At 37.5% G+C, this 20123-nt stretch overlaps 1 protein-coding gene across 1 annotated transcript in view; it reads right to left on the bottom strand.

Moving 5' to 3' along the window:
• The window catches only part of IFT74 (intraflagellar transport 74), an 87483-nt gene that overhangs the window by 42416 nt on the left and 24944 nt on the right, over positions 1-20123 (bottom strand). Inside the window, exons 9-11 of the mRNA XM_056116983.1 lie at positions 9084-9222; positions 5383-5445; positions 1929-2072 (exon numbers count right to left, since the gene is read on the bottom strand). Coding sequence (XP_055972958.1) covers positions 1929-2072; positions 5383-5445; positions 9084-9222 — 346 coding nt within the window. The remainder of the gene's footprint in view (positions 1-1928; positions 2073-5382; positions 5446-9083; positions 9223-20123) is intronic.

Below are 20123 nucleotides of genomic sequence, written 5' to 3'. Positions count from 1 at the left end.
GGAAGTGCTTCAGGAGCACTGTGATGGGTGTAACCAGATTGATGGGTGTAACCAGATTAATGGGTGTAACCAGATAAAACCTAAGCTTCTTGAAGGACAAAGCAATGTTACCCAACACCTCCCCATCCCAACAAGACCCCGACTTGCTGCCTACAAACAGCCTCTCTGGCTCCTGATCAAGCTGATTAACGGCCATGATCCCAGAGACTCAGAAACAAATCTCGAAACCCAGTGGCTTTTGGCAGAAATGCATCTGGACCGCATACAAGGTGGCCACCGCCTCAGAGCTTATAGGAAAGCCAGATGTGAGCTGGCGGTGATGGGGCAACTGCAGTCTCATGGAAAGAGGAATGCTACCAGCTCGTCCATCATGCCCTATTGAGGTCACGAGTTGCCCCCCACGAGTGGCTCTCTGGCACGGCCATGGCTCCAGAGGCAAAAAGACTTAATCCAAAACTCGGCAGCTTGCAGCAGAAAAGCGAATGGTCCATGCATTAAACTATGGTGCCATGCCTCCCAGGGAGGGAAAGGGTGTTGCTCCTTTAAGCCTTTTTCTCCCCCCTCACCTCTCCTACCCTCGCCACGGAAGCAAGTTGGCCGTCGCCTCAGAGCTTATTGGAAAGCCAGGTATGAGCTGGTCGTGACGGGGCAACTGCAGTCTCATGGGAAGGGAGGTGGTACCGGCTTATCCTTCACTCCCTACTGAGGTCATGAGTTGCCTCCCACAAGCAGCTCTCCAGAACGGCCATGGCTCCAGAGGCAAAAGGACTTAATCCAGAGCCCGGCAGCTTGCGGCAGAAAAGTGAATGGACCATGCGTTAAACTATGGTGCCATGCCTCCCCGAGAGGGAAAGGGTGTTGCTCCCTTCCACCTCCCCCCGCCCCCGGGCAGCAAGCTGGCCGCCACCTCAAAGCTTATAGGAAAGCCAAGTATGAGCTGGCGGTGACAGGGTAACTGCAGTCTCATGGGAAGAGGGGCGGTACCAGCTCGTCCTTCACACCCTACCGAGGTCATGAGTTGCCCCCCACGAGTGGCTCTCTGGCACAGCCTTAACACCAGACACACAAAAACCAATCTCGTAATGATCTGGCTCTTTGCAGAAATCCAAAATCATTATATGACATTATATGATTCTCATACCAGCTATAGAAAACAAGTATTTCACAATGCCTTTTCAGCAATTCTGATTGTTGGGGGAGAAATTCTAAACAATAATGGTGCATCTTTTGTCGAAATAATGAATGTAATCAATGTAGAGAAGAGTTAAGTAGAAATCATCTGCCTCACAGGCATTTGGAGGGTGGGAGGGGGTATACTGGGGTTCTTGGTGGTGAAAAATGAGTACTGGTAAAGGGAAAGGTGTTTGATCATTGTATGACTGAGACAAACCTGAAAGCTTAGTAACTTTTCCCACAGTGATGCAATAAATAAATATAAAAAGAAAAAAAATAAAATTATGGAAAAGAAAGTAAGGTGTTCATGCCCAATTCAATCAGCTAATCAGTGACTGAATAAATAGCAGTACTCCTATATAAAAAAAATAAAATAAAATAAAAAAATACAAAACAGGGGTTAAGGAGCTTGCCTTGCAGGAAGCTGATCACCTATTGGTCCTCAGGGTGGAATATGGCCCTTGAACTCCACTGGGTGGGGTACCCAAAACCAACTCCCCATTACCTACCAAAAAACTGAAATATGAAAAACTAGTCAAATGTATATGAAGGCCATATTAAAATAGTATTTAAATAAAAATATGGAAAACTAGATTTTTAAGTGGTTCATATTAATTTAGGCAATACTTTTCACTGTTTTGGGAACAATAAACTCATACTAGTTTTTTGTTCAATTTGTATGCCCTAAATAAAACAAATACATACATCTAGCAAGACCTGACACACTAAAATGCATATGATTGGTCTTCTTCTACCTGCTTAAGTAATCTTTCTCGCTCTTCTTTTGGCGATCCCATGTTTTTGTCTTCTGCAATCATTTGATCTCGATGGGACTCCAATTCATAAAGTTTCTCATGCAGCAATACAGCATCCTGTTTTACTTGGGAGTGTGCTATTTCCTGAAAGGAACACAAATTTTTTAAAAGGAAAATTTTCATCAGAAACTATTCTCAAATAGGTTTCAGTTTATGAGATGAAGAAAATTTAAACCATTATTATCTTTTTTATTATTATTTTTAGACAATGTGTTTTGTTTTGCTTGTTATGGACACAATATAATGTCATGACCGCACACTCTAGGAATTCTAAAATTTCAATAATTAGGGTCTGAAGAGATCGATGCAGCAAATTTCTCTGGTCTGAGATTCGTTTCTGTGTCTCTGGATCATGGCCGTGTGGGAGCTTAAGTAGATGGTGGCCGGATGTGGCGTCATCTCAGAGTCTCATCGAGGCAGGGGGAAGGAGAAGGGCCCATTCCTCCCCTGTCCTGTGCAAACCATTATCTTTATTTTATTTATTTGCTTTTTGGGTCACACCCGGTGATGCACAGGGGTTACTCCTGGCTCTGCACCTTAGTGAGAATTACTCCTGGCGGTGCTCGGGGGACCATAAGGGATGTTGGGTATCGAACCCAGGTTGGCCACGTGCAAGGCAAACACACTATCCGTTTTGCTATTGCTCCAGCCCCCACTAGTATCTTTAAATAGAGATATAAAACACCTATAGTTCTTACTGATGCTAGAAACCCCCCCCTTTTTTTTTTCTGGGTCACATCCAGCTATGCTCAGGGTTTACTCCTGGCTTTGCACTCAGGGATCACTGGCTAGGGGAACTAAAAGGTGCCAGGGATTGAACCCGGGTCAGTGCCTGCAAAACAAGCACCTTACCTGCTGTACTATCTCTAAACCCCCAAAACACTTCTAAACTAAAATAAAAATAGATCTCTTTAAGGGCCGAGAGATAGTATAGTGGTTGTAGAACCTGCATTGCACGCAGCTGACTCAGATTAGATCTTGAGCACTACCAGGAGTGATCCCTGAGTGCAGGGTCAAGTAAGCCCTGAGAACCTCTAGATGTGTATCTTAAACAAAACAAAACAAAACAAAATAATTCCCTGTATTAATTGTATAAGCTACATTCAATCGAACATTGAAACATTCAATCGAACATTGACACAGGATATGGTAGCCTTTGATTTTGGAGCACAGAAGGTGAAGTGGGGGATGAGGGGTTGGGCCAAACCTGATTGTGATCAGGAGGACCCACATGCATTGTTGATTGAACTAGGATCAGACTCATGACTGCATGAAAGGTAAGCTTAGCATAACCCCATCCAGTTCCATCCATTTTGTCAAACAGCAAGATAACATCTTTCCTTATAGCAAAACACTATTTTATTTTGTATGTATACCACAACTTCTTTACCCAATTACCCATCATTGGGCACACAGTTTTTTTCCCATATTTTGTTTATTATAAATAGAATTGCAATGAACATGAGAGTGTGTATTATATCACGATCACGATCATCCTGTTGTCCATCAATTTCCTCGAGCAGGCACCAGTAACATCTCCTTTCTAGCCCTGAGATTTTGAAAGAGCCATTTCAATGCTCTTTCAGGATTAGGAGAATGAGACCCATCACTGTTACTGGTATTTGGCATATTGAATACGACACAGGAAGTTTGCCAGACTCTGCCCTGCGGGCAAGATACTTTTGGTAGCCTGCCAGGTTCTCCAAAGGAAAAATAAGATAATAAGATGTTGCGCGGCCGTGAATGTCTTGGCTATTGATGGGACCAACCTGGTGCTGGCGGCAGCTGTTGGGTGTGACGCCTACCTACTGGAAGATGGGGGGTCTGGGTGGAGAAGGCCCAATCCCAATCCAAGTAGGCTTGGAGACCTCAGCTCCGGGACCCGCATGCCTGGGTTCCTCTGCCAGTTCTTTCATGCATGAGGCCCGTCCGGACGTGTGGAGAGTGGTCCCAGCATGGCCGTGGCTGGTTCCAGAGGTCCTCAACTGCTGGGGCTCTGCTCGGGGTGGGGGGAAGGGGGAGAGAAACTCAACCCTTCCCCCTCCAAGGGGCCCCAGTGAGGACAGCCAGGCGTGGGGGCAGGAAACTCTGTATTATATATATTATATATATGTATTTATATATGTGTATTATATATTTATATAATTACTAGTGATTTTGTATTCTTTAATATTCTTTTGTATTCTTTAGATAGCTAGGAGTAAAATGGTAGACCACATCTAAAATATTTTGAGAAACTTGAATGGTTTTTTACAGAGGCTAGAACAGTTTGCATTCTCATAGAGTACAAACACAAGTATTCCCTCTTCCAACACCCTCAACAGCACTTGTTGCTTCGAGTTTTCTGACACAGGTTATTCCCATAGATGTCTGGTGATGTAGTTTTGATTTGCATTTTCCTAATAATAAAGTGATAATTACCAACTTTTTAATTTGCCTAATGGTTACGTGTATGGCTTAAATGAACACTCGTGTGTTGGGCTCTTCTGTCCTTTTTTGGATGAGGAATACTTGTATTTTTTATTCTTGAGTACTTTATATATTTTGAATATTAGCTCCTTGTATAATACTCATTCCCTCTTTAATAAAATGTCTTTTAGTTTTAATGGCTGTTTAACAGTTTAACATGGCCGACCCGAGTTCAATTCCTCCGTCCCTCTCGGAGAGCCTGGCAAGCTACCGAGAGTATTCGATATGCCAGACACAGTAACAACAAAGTCTCCAATGGAGACGTTACTGGGCCCGCTCGAGCAAATCGACGATCAACGGGAGGGCCTTTACCTTTACCTTTACCTTTAGTTTTAATGACTTCTTCTTTTGTGATCGATCCATAAGTTTTTTAGCTTGATGTTCCATTTCAGCAAAAAAAATTATTTTTGCTTTTGGTCTGCTTTGAAGTTGAGTCTCCAAAGACATCACAGAAACAAATATAGAAACTACTATTGCCTGCAATTCTATAATGTGTTATATGGTTTAAGATCTTCCATCTTATTATTTTTGTTGTTGAAAATCTTTCACTTTCTTTATAAGTTTGTGCTTACCTTTTTTTCCCTATCTGGAGAAACTTAGTGAAGTAAGTTAAATGGGGAAGATAAATACCAATGATTTCATTCAGAAGAGGCATAAAAATAAATCAAAAGTGAAGTAAAATAAAAATCAACGTTTAGACTGAAAGAAAATAAATTTACCATTAGGTATCATGTTATGATTTGTACTCAATAACTGAATCTAATTTCTCACCAAATTAGGATATCTCTAGTTTTAAGTGAGAAAAATTTAGTGTATTATTATTTATAACCTATAAATAAATCACTTGATAATTTCCATTAATATTTATAGATAAACCATCTTTTGTAGCTAAACAAGAGAACACCATTTTTTATTTTATACTTACAGTTTCCATGCTCTCTTTTTTTATATTCAGTGAATCTAGTTGTTGCTGAAGTGTGTCCAATTCCTAAGAAGAAAGGGGAAAGCAAAAAATTTCAAGTTACACTAATGCTTCTCTGCTTATTAAAATTTCAAAATTAAAGGTGGCAAAGTAAATCTTACAAACATCTTCAAGTCATACTTGTAATTTAAGTAGCATTTATAAACATTATTTTTTCCCTAATTTCTTTTGTTATTCCTAAAAACCCTGCCATAATATGCCCATTAAAATACACCATGAAAAAAAGAAAAGGAAAATAAAAAATAAATGAAAGTCACTACAAGAGCCAAGGAGATGGGATGGGTTGGGGGTTAGTGAGTTTGTAAAGTGCATTCCTTGTACCCCACAGACTTTGGATAATCAATACCCAGTATCACATATGATTCCCCCAAACAACTACAGGAGTGATCCCTAAACACAAGATAGGAATATGTCCTGAACACCACTAGGTGTGGCCCCAAAATCAAAAAAATAAATTTTTAAGATACATTACAAGAGTTCAAGGATATGTGGGGCCAATCTGAGTTCAATACCAGGCATCCCATCTGGTCTCTGGAGCACCACCACGAGTAATTCCTGAGTTATGAACCAGGAGTAAGCCCTGAACATTGCTGGGTGTGCCCCTTCACAAAAAAAAAAAAAAGTTTAAGGATGTGGCTCAAAAGCACAGCACATGCTCTGCATGTGTGAGGTCCTGGGTTAGATCTCAGACCACCCACACCGACACACCGACACACACACACACACACACACACACACACACACACACACACACAATGAGCTCATCAAAATTATTCAGATCTTTTCATAATGCTGTTTTCTAAGAACACTAAATATTATAGACCTTCAAATTAAAGTCATTTAAAATTATGAACTTTTTTCTTTTTTTTAAATTTTTATTAGTGAAACACCATGAGGTACAATTGTAGACTTACAAATTTTTGTGCTTGGATTTCAATTATACAATGATCAAATTTTAACTTTATTTTTTTACCATGTTTTTATATCAATTGTCTAGGTTCTTTTATTTATTTATTTATTTATTTATTTATTTTTATGTAGGAGTACTGCTATTTATTCAGCCACTGATCAGCTGATTGAATTGTGCATGAACTCCACCTTCCTTTTCTTTTTTCATTTTTTATAATTTTATTTATTGAATCACCGTGAGAGCAGTTACAAAGCTTTTGGGCCTAAGTCTCGGTCATACACTGAAACACCCGCACCTTCACCAGTGCCCATTCTCCACCCCCAACAACCCCAGTATACTCCATCCCACACCCTCCCACTACCTGTGGGGCAGATCATTTCCACATTACTCTCTCTCTCTACTTTGATCACATTCAACACTTTGACACCAGACCCACCATTATTATTTGAGATTTTACCCCAACACTCAGATCTGCTGAAAAGGCAACAGTAGACAATCTGTTTTCTATTGCTGGTTATGAATAACATATGATGTCGCGTGTCTGCAGTAGTGGCCGTGCGATTTTGAAATTCCAAAATTCTAACACTTAAATCTGGAGGGATTTCTGCCAAAACCTGCTGGTTTCCAAGATTTGCTCCTGGGTCTCTGGAATCATGGCCATTAAGCAGCTTGATCAGAAGCCAGAAAGGCCATTTGTGGGCAATGACTTGGGGTCTTGTTGGGGTGGGGCGGACAGAACTGGCTCCACCCCCGTCCCATGAGGCCCAACAAGTTTCGTCACTGAGGGCCCAAGCCTGACTGTCCAATGGCCTCTGGAGGATGGCGGCCACCGAGCCACCAAGGGGGAGCAGGTGGAGGGACAGCACCCTTTCCCTTCTGGGGTGGCCCGGTGACAGTAACCTACTGCGGGGTCTGGACACATTTCTACCAAAAGCCACTAGGTTTTGAGATTTGTTTCTGAGTCTCTGGGATCATGGCCGTTAAACAGCTTGATCGGAGCCAGAGAGGCCATTCATGGGCAATGACTTGGGGTCTCGTTGGGGTGGGGAAGACAGGACCGGCTCCACCCCCATCCCATGAGCCCTGCGTGTCTCGTCACTGAGGGCCCAAACCTGACTGTCTAATGGCCTCTGGAGGATGATGGCCACTGAGCCATCAGGGGGAAGAAGGCGGAAGCAGGCGGAGGGACAACACTCTTTCTCCCTGGGGTGGCCCGGCTACAGTAACCTACTGCATGATCCAGACGCATTTCTGCCAAAAGCCACTGGGTTTTGGGATTTGTTTCTGAGTCTATGGGATCATGGCCGTTAAGCAGCTTGATCAGGAGCCAGAAAGACTGTTCGTTGGTGATGACTTGGAGTCTCGTTGGGGTGGGAGGACAGGACCGGCTCCACCCCCATCCCATGAGGCCCTATTCCCACCTGGGTTGGCCCAGCACCAGTAACCTACTGCAGCGACCAGACGCATTTCTGCCAAAAGCCGCTGGGTTTCGAGATTTGTTTCTGAGTCTCTGGGATCATGGCCATTAAGCAGTTCAATCAGGAACCAGAGAGGCCAGGCCTCCAATTATATAGCTGAGCTGGAGGTGGTTTGTGGGTGTGTTTCCCACATACCTAACTTTTGACCGTTTACTTTCTTGGTAAGCTTTGCCCCAAGTTTTTGGGATCTGGCCAAAGGCACAGCAGCAATTTGGGGGTATCTGGAAGTCTGAAGGCGCCATTCATGCTGCTGATGCACTCGCCTCACAGGGCACCATACCCCTTTGTCTAGGTTCTTTTAGAGCCAAGAGCTAAGTCAATTTATATGATTCACTCCTAGGAATAACACCCTTAATCTGATGACACATTTGACACTCAACTGTAAGAAAAACCGTATTTTGTCAATATGTTCTGTACGTTTTTAAATGACCCATCTCATCTTGTTAATCTTGTCTAAAATTAAAATTTACATTAAGTTGTCAGAGAGACAATATCCAAGAAACCAAAATTGTAAGTATTATTGGCATATCTGAATATTAATTCCCTTTCACTATTTGGTTAAGAGTTATTTGGACACTAGAGTGCCTGATTACTAATATATCATAACCAAGTATGTGTAAACACAGCTACAGTAAAGCATGTGACCCCTGGTAAGCAGTGAAACTAAGTGTGTAAGTACTACGAGCAAGTTGGCAACCCCAGTCAAGCGCCACAGCCAAAAGCATGTGAACACAGCAATCAAGGATGTGTGGTCACCAGACACCATCACAAAAATAAAAGGGAAGAGAAAGGAATGAACAACAATAAAAATAAAATGAAAATTTTTGGAGAGATTCCAAAATTTATATGTTCAAATGAATCATTTACAGACCTCCTTAAAATGAAGATTTTGAGGAGCTGCATGTGGTCAATTCTGGTCTGCTGCCCCGAGCGCTGCTAGGTGTACCAGTGGAGGCTCCTGAACTCTGCAGTGACCTGCGGAATCCTTGGCATGGGCACCACAGAGCTGAGCAGCAAAACATCCTCTTATCCTTGCACTAAACTCCCTAACTGGTCAAAAGTCCTGGGAGGAACTTCCTGAGCACTAGTTGGAACGCCTCCCCCCACCCCTGCCCCTGAAATAAAGAAAATAAAAGGATGATTTGATCAATAGGTTTAGTCATGTTTTTATGGGGTGCTGATACTGCTGGCCTTCAGACCTTACTTTTAGTAGCAAAACTGTTATTTATGAGAGTATCATAAATTGTTTTTGTTACCTGCAATAACTTCTCATTTGTGGCTTTCATTTCCATGTATTTCATTTGTTGTTCAGGTGGCATATTCTTTATAATGCCATCTGCTGCTTGCTTTTCTTGTTCAATTTCTTCTTCAACACCTCTAATTTGTTTTTCTTTCCTGAAATCCAAAGTATGCAATATTCCTCTTATTACTGTGAATGAAAATTTAATTTTACTAATGTGACAATTAATAATAACTAATTAAAGCATACTAAAGCTATTTAACCACATGTTGTTTTTTCTTATGGGAAAATTCTTATAGTTGTACAAAAACATCCTATTTGACCCGTAAACATTTTTGCACCCTCAGTACAAACTTATTTTATGTGTTTCTCTTTTCAGCCTCCAAATCCTTCAGTTTGCTTAATCTCAATTTTACTTCACATTCTTATAGAAAAACACAAGTACTGTCAGGAAAATCCTTAGAATTTAACATATATTAAGTATCTTTATACTTTTTGTTATCATGCTCATGACAAATAATGATTTTACAGTGGTTTATAAACATCTTTAAGATACAGAATTTTTTAACCTAAATGAAATCTTACATAAAACAGTTAGTTTATAAATCAGATAAAGTAACACATAACTATAGAGTCAGTGGACCTAAAGTGAAATTTAATTTAAAAAGAAATCAGTGTCCAAGATCTATTTCAGTGGCAGAGCTTAAGATTCCCAAGGAGGTTTGGGACTGGAGAGAATACGGTGGTAAGACACTTAGCTTACATGTATCTGACCCTGGTTTGATCCCTGATACCACATATAGTACCCTGAGCACTACCTGGAGTAATTCCTGAGTACAGAACTGGGAGTAAGCCCTGAGCATGGCCAGGTGTGGCACAAAAACACAAAACAACTAATAGAGGATCCCTGGTGAATGCAAAAAGAAAAAAAAAATCATAACTTTAAAGTAGTATGTTTTGCTCAACCTCCCTTTTGTACATTTAAAATGCTGACAACACATGTAAAAATCAGTGGCTCACACTTACTTGTGGTTTATTTAATGAACACAGATTTCAGTGCCAATGTCAACATGTTAAATAGATATTCCACATATTACCAAATGTAAAACTGTTAATTTTCACTAAAAGTGCCGTGAAATAGATAATTTCCATAAGAACATAAATAACAACATTAAAAAGCCAGAGAGAGCTCAACAAGCTGAGCACTGTTTTGTATGCAGGACACTTGTGTTATATATGACATACATGGTCTACTCAGTACTAACAGGAATGATCTCTAAGCACCGAATCAGGAGTAGCCCTCAACCAGCATCAGGTGTGGCCTCCCCAAAATAAAAAAGAACACTAGGTATATAATTATATAAAAGCAAGAGTAGTAATAGCAGTAGAAATAAACTTGATGAGAAATTATAACATAATATTTATAGCTTATCTATCACATAATCACAAGAATCCCTCTTATAACCTATATAAGGTCAATAGGGGAGAGAAAAATTCTGAATAAAAATAGAAAAGGGGCCAGAGCAATAGTACAGCATTTAGGGCACTGCTTTTCATGCAGGCAACTGGGGTTCAATCCCCGGCATCCAATGAAGTCCATCGAACACCACTAGGTGTAGTTCCTGACTGCAAAGGCAGGAGTAACCCATGAGCATCGCTCGGTGTGGCCCCCAAATAAAACCCCTCCAAAATAAATAAACAGACAAGATGCTATTATGTAAATACCTCAACATTTACATGTAAGAATCTTGCATGAAAATAAAGTTCTTGGTTACAAATTTTTGACTTTCATGATTAATATACTTGCAATTTACTTTCTCTTACATAGAAACTTTGTTTCCATAATTACTAACCTTAGCCAATACACGCATATATCATATGTATATACTAAATTTTTCTCACCCATACTCTACTACTAGAATAAATCTACACTAAACTATTGCCCTGCATACATTATAAAATAAATAAAATAGTCAGCCTGAAATTTCTATTACACTGACCCATTGTGTTAGAGAGTGATGTCTTCGCTCTAAAATTTTATCCTAAATAGTAAATATGTCTGCTAATGCTACCATGAGTAAATGGGTTTACAATAAGCGGTGGAGGGAGGGGGGATTTGGGATTCATTCCAATATCTGGTTTACAGATTAAAGATCCTGAGCCCCAGAGTAATCTTTTGAAACTCATTCTGAACTTCAGAATTATTCAGTCTAAATAAAGAATCGCAGCCACATTGTGACTTAATGTGTCTACTGCAGTTAGATGGGAACTAATGGAGCACTGTATTCCAATTTACAGAAGAGAAGTTACACTACAAGGAAGGTAACTGATTTTTTTTTAAGCCACAAAATAAATTGCTAAGTGTCAGTTCTTCTGATGCTTTGAGCACTTTGCTCCTGTTATAACTTGGCAGTAAAACCACCAAATGATGGTGTCATAAAAATGAGTAAACAAAGCTGAAACTCTGGAATGTAAAACAGTGGTATCATTTCAACCTGAGTCTTTCTAAACAAAAAATATCTTCAGGCTAATTTTCAAATCACTTCAGCATATATCTTTCAAAGCATGATTTTTAAATATAGTATACATTAATTCACAAAATGACATTCAGTAATTTTGGCTTTCATGAATAAGAAACACAAAGTTACATCAACCACTCAACTTGTTACACTGAAACAAGTCAAAGATGACTTTAAGAAATTATTCTTCTAGTCAATCTTTTGCTAAGGAAGTTTAGAGCACTTTTTTTTTAATCACTTGTTCACAGGGTACAAAGGTTAAAACAAAGTGAAATGCAATCATATGACATACTTTCTTTTTTTTAATGGTGTAGAAGAAACAGGATAGATTCCCTAGCATACCACTCTTTACGACAAAAGCAAAAGGTAAAAGGTAAGATTCTTTATTTTTATAGGTTTGGTGGTGGTAGCTGTGATTTTCTAAAAATCGAACAAAAAAATTATAGCAGTGTGTTAAGTCATATGATTACGTTTGTCTTGTATTAGTGATGAGAGAGAAGAAAATATTATATTGCCACATGACTCATCTTAGACATAATAACTTAGGACATACTAAAGCATGTTTTTTTCAAATAAAGCTAAATTATAATGCAAAATAATTGTTTTCCTTTTGAAAACTGAAAATTTTATCTAGTCAATTAAACCATAAGATTTTTTTATTTTTATAAAGATACTGATGACCAATCCCATTTTAAGGGAAATTAACTTACGAACACACTTATAAGATTAAAAAAAAAAAAAGCTATTAGTTGATAATTATTGAAAGTGGGCGGGAACTATTCTCCTTAATTATAATATTTTTACATTATAAAGATTTTATATTTGAAGTCTACAAGATGATTAATTACTGGGGCCAGAGTGATAGTGCAGCATGTTGGGTGTTTGTCCTGAACACCGTCAGAAGTAATTCCTGAGTGCAGAGCCAGGAGTAACTCCTGAGCATTGCAGGTGTAACCCAAAAAGGAAAAAATTTTTTTAAAATGATTCATTACTGGAGTGAAATTGCTGTGAATTACTAACCTCTTATTTCAAATACATTGAATTTTAACAAATTTCAAATAGTGACAAAACAATATATCCATCTTATTTAGTAAATCCAAAATAATTGCAGCATATTTCTTTTAATTTAAAACTTTTCCCACTTTTTTGTGATTTCTTTTTTATCTTTTTAATTGAATCCCATGAGAAACAGCATATTTATATACCTCAAGTATATAATTCATATAAAGAAAATTACCAAAAATTCCTAAGTGACTTGTATTTAAAACTGCACTCTGAGGAATATTGTTTCATTCTCAACATCTATCATTTGTTTTATGTAAAACTTTATTACTATAATAAAATAATAGTAGATTCTAGGCTATTTAAAATGACACTGAATGGTGTAAAATAATTTAAAAAAATCAAAGCCAAATATCACTTAAAAATTTTAAAAACTGAAAGTTCAAAAGGAAAAAAAAGTTTTGTTTTTTAATTTTTTAATTTTTTTTTTTTTTTTTTTTGCTTTTTGGGTCACACCCAGTGATGCACAGGGGTTACTCCTGGCTCTGCACTCAGGAATTACTCCTGGCGGTGCTCGGGGAGACTATATGGGATGCTGGGAATCAAACCTGGGTCGGCCATGTGCAAGGCAAACACCCTACCTGCTGTGCTATTACTCCAGCCCAAGTTCTGTTTTTTTAAACCCAACTTTTAAAATAGTAAATTAATTCAGAGATGATTTCTACATAAACTAGAGGCTTGCTATTCTGCCAAACTGATTTTCTTAAGATAGTCAATAAAGCTAGCAGTTTTCTGTTTAGGGATTTATCTATTAAGTGCAGTAATAATCAATATTCACTCCATCTCTGAATACATCTCTTTCAAAACCACATACAAAAAATCCCCTTAGACATGTGGATCAAAGTATTTCATAACTTTGAACCTAATAAGTGCTAAATATTTTATTGTACAGAATCTGTCTTAACTACTATTACATATTGTCTCTAACTTTAATACTTATCCAATAGAAAAGAAAAAGACTTTTTTCTTTTTCGAGTCACACTCAGCAATGCTCAAGGGTTATTCCTGGCTCTGTGTTCAGGAATTACTCCTGGCAGTGCTTGGGTGACCATATGGGATGCTGGTTGGCATATTGAACCCTGGTTGGCTGTATGCTAGGCAACACCCTACCCACTGTACTATCACTCTGACCCCTAAAGACTTATTTCTTTTAGCATGCTAGACAAGTAGTCAGTGAGAAAGATAATATAGGATGACTCTCCGTATCCTTTTTATATGGACCCCCCCTTACCTTCTTCAGTTGCTTCTATTCCATACCAACTCTTAAAAGTCTGGTTAATTTTCGTTGTGGTCTCTGTACTTTAAGTCCTATTTCTAAAAGAATGCTAATTCTCCCTCACCATTGTATTGTACCCACACTAAAATCTTAACAGGGATTGAAATACTACTAAAAACACCAAATCAAATAATTGAAGGAGCTATACACTTATCCTATGATCATTAAACACAGGTAAAGCACCTTTAATACATGATTTGGGGATCCCTTTTGCAGGCAATGGTATGCAATAAACGACAGTTTGAACTCATCTCTGTCCAAGTATATAAAATGCAGAAGGAACAATGACTATTCTTAACAAATCTGATTTAACTAAAAAAAGAAAGTATGTGGAAGAGGGGTAGCATAAATAGCTCAACACATTGAAGATAAAAAAGAAGTTGACTAGACAAGAACTGAAATAATAAATTCCTCATTGCCTACAACAACAGATCTAGCTACTTGAAAGGAATATTTCTCATTCTGAATAGCTTTTTACTTTCTCTGATGTAATAAATTCTTCAAAATATAACTGGCGCCAGAGAGACAATGTGCGTGGGATTCTGGTTTGCTCCCAGGTATTGTATGACCCCCAGACCATTTCTGGGTGTAGCCCTATTGAGTAGTCTGGGTGGTTCCCAGCACTGCAAGGTCTAAGTAGAACTCCTTGGATCTTAATAGTTCAACCATACAATCTGAAAAGAAAGAACCAGCAGGAGTGGCCCCTAGGTTGCCTGGGAACCAATTGGGAGGCAAATAATCTCTCAAATAACGACAAAACCGTATATCCACCTTATTTAGTAAATCCAAAATAATTGCAGCATATTTTGCCTCAAGTATGTAAGTCATAAAAGAAATAACCAAAAACTCCTAAGTAACTTGTATTTAAAATTGCACTGAGGAACATTATTTATTTTTCAACATCTGCCATTTGTTTTATGTAAAGCTTTATTAGCCCCCCTCCACACACACACACATAAACACAGACACAGGCACACTCAAACATATGTGCGTAACTAATCATAGCAAGTGCTCTAAAAGACTCAAAAGACTATCATGGTAAGTGAAGTTGGTCAGAAAGAGAACAAAGAATAATTTCACTCATAAGTGGAATGTAAAGAAACAAAGTAGGGTATAACCGATATTCAAAGGCAACATAAACAGGGAACTGGTCTTCAGTAAGAAAGCTTACCGTAGGGGAAGAAAGGGGAAGGAGAATAGGCCATCTGGTATGCAGGAGCCTTGGCACTGCATGGTCCCCAGACAGGCCACCTGTAGCCAGAAGGTCCCCAGCACAGTGGGACTGAGCACTAAACCAACAGATCCGCACCACTGGGAGTGACTCCCCTGAAGCAATGCTTGGGTGACAATAAGTTACCTAATGACAATTAAAAACTAATTATTTTGCAATAGTTATTTTTAAAAATTCACTCACTACTTGATATTTTCCTATTACAAATATTTTAAGCATGGAAAAAACTGACTTAAAAGGAGAAAAACATCCATTCATTTTCAGTAATCTCTAAAGTTCTGGCCTCTTACTAAGATGAAAATTGCCTCTTTTCTTTCAGGTTTGCAGTATGAAGATGATGGGCACCTTGTTTTGGCCCCTCTTCTCAATGCTATCATTATCAGATGAAAGCCAGACCTCAAAAATAGTAAGTTTTTAGAATAAAGATAGTGGAAAATTTTTTTTAATTTTTATTTTTTTAAAAAATTTTTATTAGTGAAACACCATGAGGTACAGTTGTAGACTTACAAATTTTTGTGCTTGGGTTTCAGTTATACAATGATCGAGTACCCATCCCTCCACAGTGCCTGGGATCGATACTGGAAATATTTTTAAAGGTTTACTTTATATATAAATTTGTGATTTCTGAACCAGATTCTAATTTGATTTTTAAAAAATTTCCCTTCTAAAACTGAGTTCTTGAAAAAGCTAAGGGAGAAACCTATGATTTTCATTATAAAATAAAGGGCTGGAGCGATAGCACAGCAGGTAGGGTGTTTGCCTTGCACATGGCCAACCCGGGTTCAATTCCTCCACCCCTCTTGGAGAGTCGGGGAAACTACTGAGAGTATCCTGCCTGCACAGCAGAGCCTGGCAAGCTATCCATGGCATATTCGATATGGCAAACACAGTAACAAGAAGTCTCACAATGGAGATGTTACTGATGCCCGCTTGAGCAAATCAATGAACAACAGGACAGTGCTACGGTGCTACAGTGCTATAAAATAAAAAATAAATTGTAAGATATAAAACCCACACATTAAACGTAGGAATCTTCTTTAAAAATCACACATTTATGAGGGAATAGCAGTATCATTATTGTTATTTTGGGGAGGTGGGCATTTTCCTGTAAATACAGTCAAAATAGGAACAGTTGTTTTGGATCTATACACATATATGGAATGCAATTCTTCATGTTGTTTGGTTTAATATCTATTTCATGATAAATATTTCTCTTAAGCATAAATTTTTAACTGTTAACCCCATACTGTTACATGTGGGGTATTACTTCTTAATTTTGATTAGTCTCTAAGATTAGTTTGGGAACTCTAATTTTTATTTTTATTTTATTTTATTTTGCTTTTTGGGTCACACCTGGCGATGCACAGGGGTTACTTTTGGCTTTGCACTCAGGAATTACTCCTGGTGGTGCTCGGGGGACCATATGGGATGCTGGGAATCAAACCCAGGTCGGCCACATGCAAGGCAAATGCCCTACTCACTGTACTATCACTCCAGTTCCCCTCTAATTTTTAAAAATTACATGTCCCAAAGTAATTGTCTCACAAAAACATCATTTCAATATTGGAATACTAAGTTAAAGCAGTATTTATCATATATTTCTACATATATGAGAATTCTTTCTGTAATGTTTATGTAATAAAAATTGGAAGATGACAGCAGGAGAAACTATAATCTTTTTTTTTCAGTTGTATGTATCAGAATTTCCTTAATATTAAGCAAAAGTTGAGGATGGATAGGTAGTATTGTGGGCAAGGTGCTTGCCTTGCATGTACTAACCCAGATTCAATCCCTGGCATCCCATATGGCCCCCCAAGCACTAACAGGGGTGACTCCAAAGCACAGAGCCAGGAGTAACCCCTGAGCATTACTGGGTGTGGCCCCAAAACAAAAATGATTAAGCAAAAGTATTGGTTTACCATTTTTTATGCTACCACATTATAAAACTAGCAGTCATTTCATAAAATTCTATTCTACAATGTTTAATTGTCTGGGTATGAAGTTTTGGGAAATTCCATACATAATTTTGCCAATTAATGCATTTATAATATTTTTTTCTTTTTTAGGACTTCAAATATAACTTTACTAAAAATAATTATTTTTTGATACCAGCAGATGTTGATAAAAATGTTAAAATATTGGATCTCAGTTACAACCAAATTACTCTGAACATTAATGACACAAGGATTCTACAGACATATCTTTTACTTACCGAACTCTATTTGATTAAGAATAGAGTCTCTATCTTACATAATAATAGTTTTGGTAACCACTCCAATCTAGAAATTTTAAATGTCTGTAGCAACTCCATCCATGTAATAGAACAGGAGGCCTTTGCAGGCTTAACTAAACTAAGACAGTTACATCTCTGTCAAAACAAAATATTACAACTGAATCCTGATGTATTTGTACCATTAAAAAGCCTGACACTACTAAATCTGCAAGGCAATTTGATAAGCTATTTTGACGTACCACAACCATTTCATCTGGAATCAATAACTTTATATGGAAATCCATGGAATTGCTCTTGCAGTCTATTGAATTTGCTCAACTGGCTGAACACATCACATGTGACACTAGGTAAGCAATCATAACTTAATTCAAATCAAAATATGATTGATAATTCACTATTCTACTCCAGAAGTGTCTTCATTTTTGTTTTATTTGTGTTTAAAGATTACAAAAATGATTCCTGTTCAATAAAGCAGGAAGGAACAGTGAGAGATACTTTCTGAATAGACAGCTGCCTCCTCCTGACAAAAAATACCAAGAAATTTTAATGCTTAAAATATCTGAGATCAAGTTTGAGTTTTCAATACTTGAGACTAATTATTTTTCTTTAAACAGTCTTAGAATGATAGGGCAGAAAGTAGTAGATAAAAAAGATGCCCTACTATGTTAACTGCAAATCATGCTTTGTAAGATCCAAATATTCTAAGCAATTTTAATCATTAAGACATACAAACTAAACAATTTAAACACTTAAATTGTACTTATAAAAAATTAATAATGGAAATGTTATGCACTGCACTGCATAACCACTGTCCTCCCATTGTTCATCAATTTGCTTGAGCGGGCCCAGTAATGTCTCCATTGTAAGACTTGTTGTGACTGTGTTTGGCATATTGAATACGTCACAGGTAGCTTGCCAGGCTTTGCCGTGCGGGTGAGATACTCTTGGTAGCTTGCCCGGCTCTCCGAGAGGGGTAGAGGAATCAAACCCAGTTGGCCAGGCCGGCTGCATGCAAGGCAAATGCCCTACCACTGTGCTGTTATTTCATCCTTCCCTCATTAGAGTACTAGGTCAATATAAACATTTTTTTCTTATGTGTTTAATGACAGATGCCAAATAATAACCATTATTTCTTATACTTTTAATTTATTCTTTCTGGTTTATTAGAAAATGAGAACCTCACCACATGCAGTTACCCAGCTACCTTGAAGAGCTACAGTATCAAAACAGCACCTTATGCAGCTGAATGCCACTCACAATTTCCTTCATTTGCAACTGAAGATCTTTATATTAATTTTCAATCGATTAGTGATCCAACATTTAACAGCTCTCTGAACAACTTAACAAGAAATTCAGGTAAAGTTCTGGTTTTGAATATTAATAATGCTGAAGGTAAGATACTAAATAAATGAGTTAACTCATTTTTCTGCATTTTGAATTTTTAGAAATAATATAATTCTTCATACCAATGAAAGATTTATAAAATGCTAGATTTTCGAACTAGGCTCTGCTAGTTGTCATCCAATTGACATTATGCAAGTTAATTAACTTTTGAGTCTTGTTTCCATTAGTAAGGTAATAATTCTTGACAAATAGAAAGCAATAATGTCCGTAAATGAAGAAACAATTGCTACAGTTATTCTGAAAAAGGGCATTCTCTCACGATACAATGAAATGTTAATTTATTAGAATTTTAGTAGCTATCACCTCAAGAAATTATAATGTACATTATTTATAATACTAATACTGAGAGAATATTAGGATATGTAATCATTATCATTTTTGCCAATTTAACAATATCTTTTTGTCTCTCTTCCTCCCACTCCCCAACCCCAACTTAAGAACATGAACCTCTTGGGAAAAGCTGGGCTTTTCTTGTCAGTGTTGTAGTCACTGTACTGATGACTTCACTCCTCATTTTTATTGTTATCAAATGCCCAGTGTGGTATAATTTTCTGCTTAGTTACCAACATCATCGCCTAGAAGAGCACGAAGCAGAAACCTACATTGATGGTTCTACTGAAAACGCAAGTTCTCTTCCACAGATACAAGATGCAAACTCTGAAGAAACAGTAATATTTAAACAACTAAATTCATTTGTGGTAGATGATGATGGATTTATTGAAGATAAATATATAGATACTCAAGAATTATGTGAAGAAAAGTAATTGCTATCTGTATTAATTATGTTATTCATTCATTCATAGCATAGACATGGAAACTTTAGTACATGATATACTAAACTATATAGGTAATGGCAACAGACATAAATATCAAATTATGTTCTTTGTGCCAGATTTGAGCCAGTAGATCCAGTGACATAGTGACTGACACTGCAGGGTAGATAACAGCTACAGGACTAACTTTATTATTTTCAGCAGTATTCAAGAAACCATTCACTAATTAAAATGACATGAATCTCAAATTAGTTTAGATCTTGGTTGTAAAATATATTTAATTATATTAAATTTTACCAATTAGCAAGGAAATAAAAGTTTTAGATTTATTTCATGAAGTCAAAGTGAGTAAAAGAAATACACTAAAGCTGATTTTTAAGTTCACAGGATGAAATCATGAAATTAGAAAATAATTTTTAAATGCTTGGTAAGAGCAAAGAATATTTTTAAATAGCTAGAAGCAAGTCATATCATAGGTACAATATCTAAGCAAAATCCCTAATAAGTTACAACTAATTTCAGTTTATAAAAAAAGATACTAACATTAGTGTTTTTTGT

The sequence above is a fragment of the Sorex fumeus genome, unplaced genomic scaffold (assembly GCF_029834395.1).
Source record: "Sorex fumeus unplaced genomic scaffold, SorFum_2.1 ptg000034l, whole genome shotgun sequence".
NCBI classification, from domain to species: Eukaryota; Metazoa; Chordata; class Mammalia; order Eulipotyphla; family Soricidae; genus Sorex; species Sorex fumeus.
This window is presented reverse-complemented; position numbering and strand designations above follow the sequence as displayed.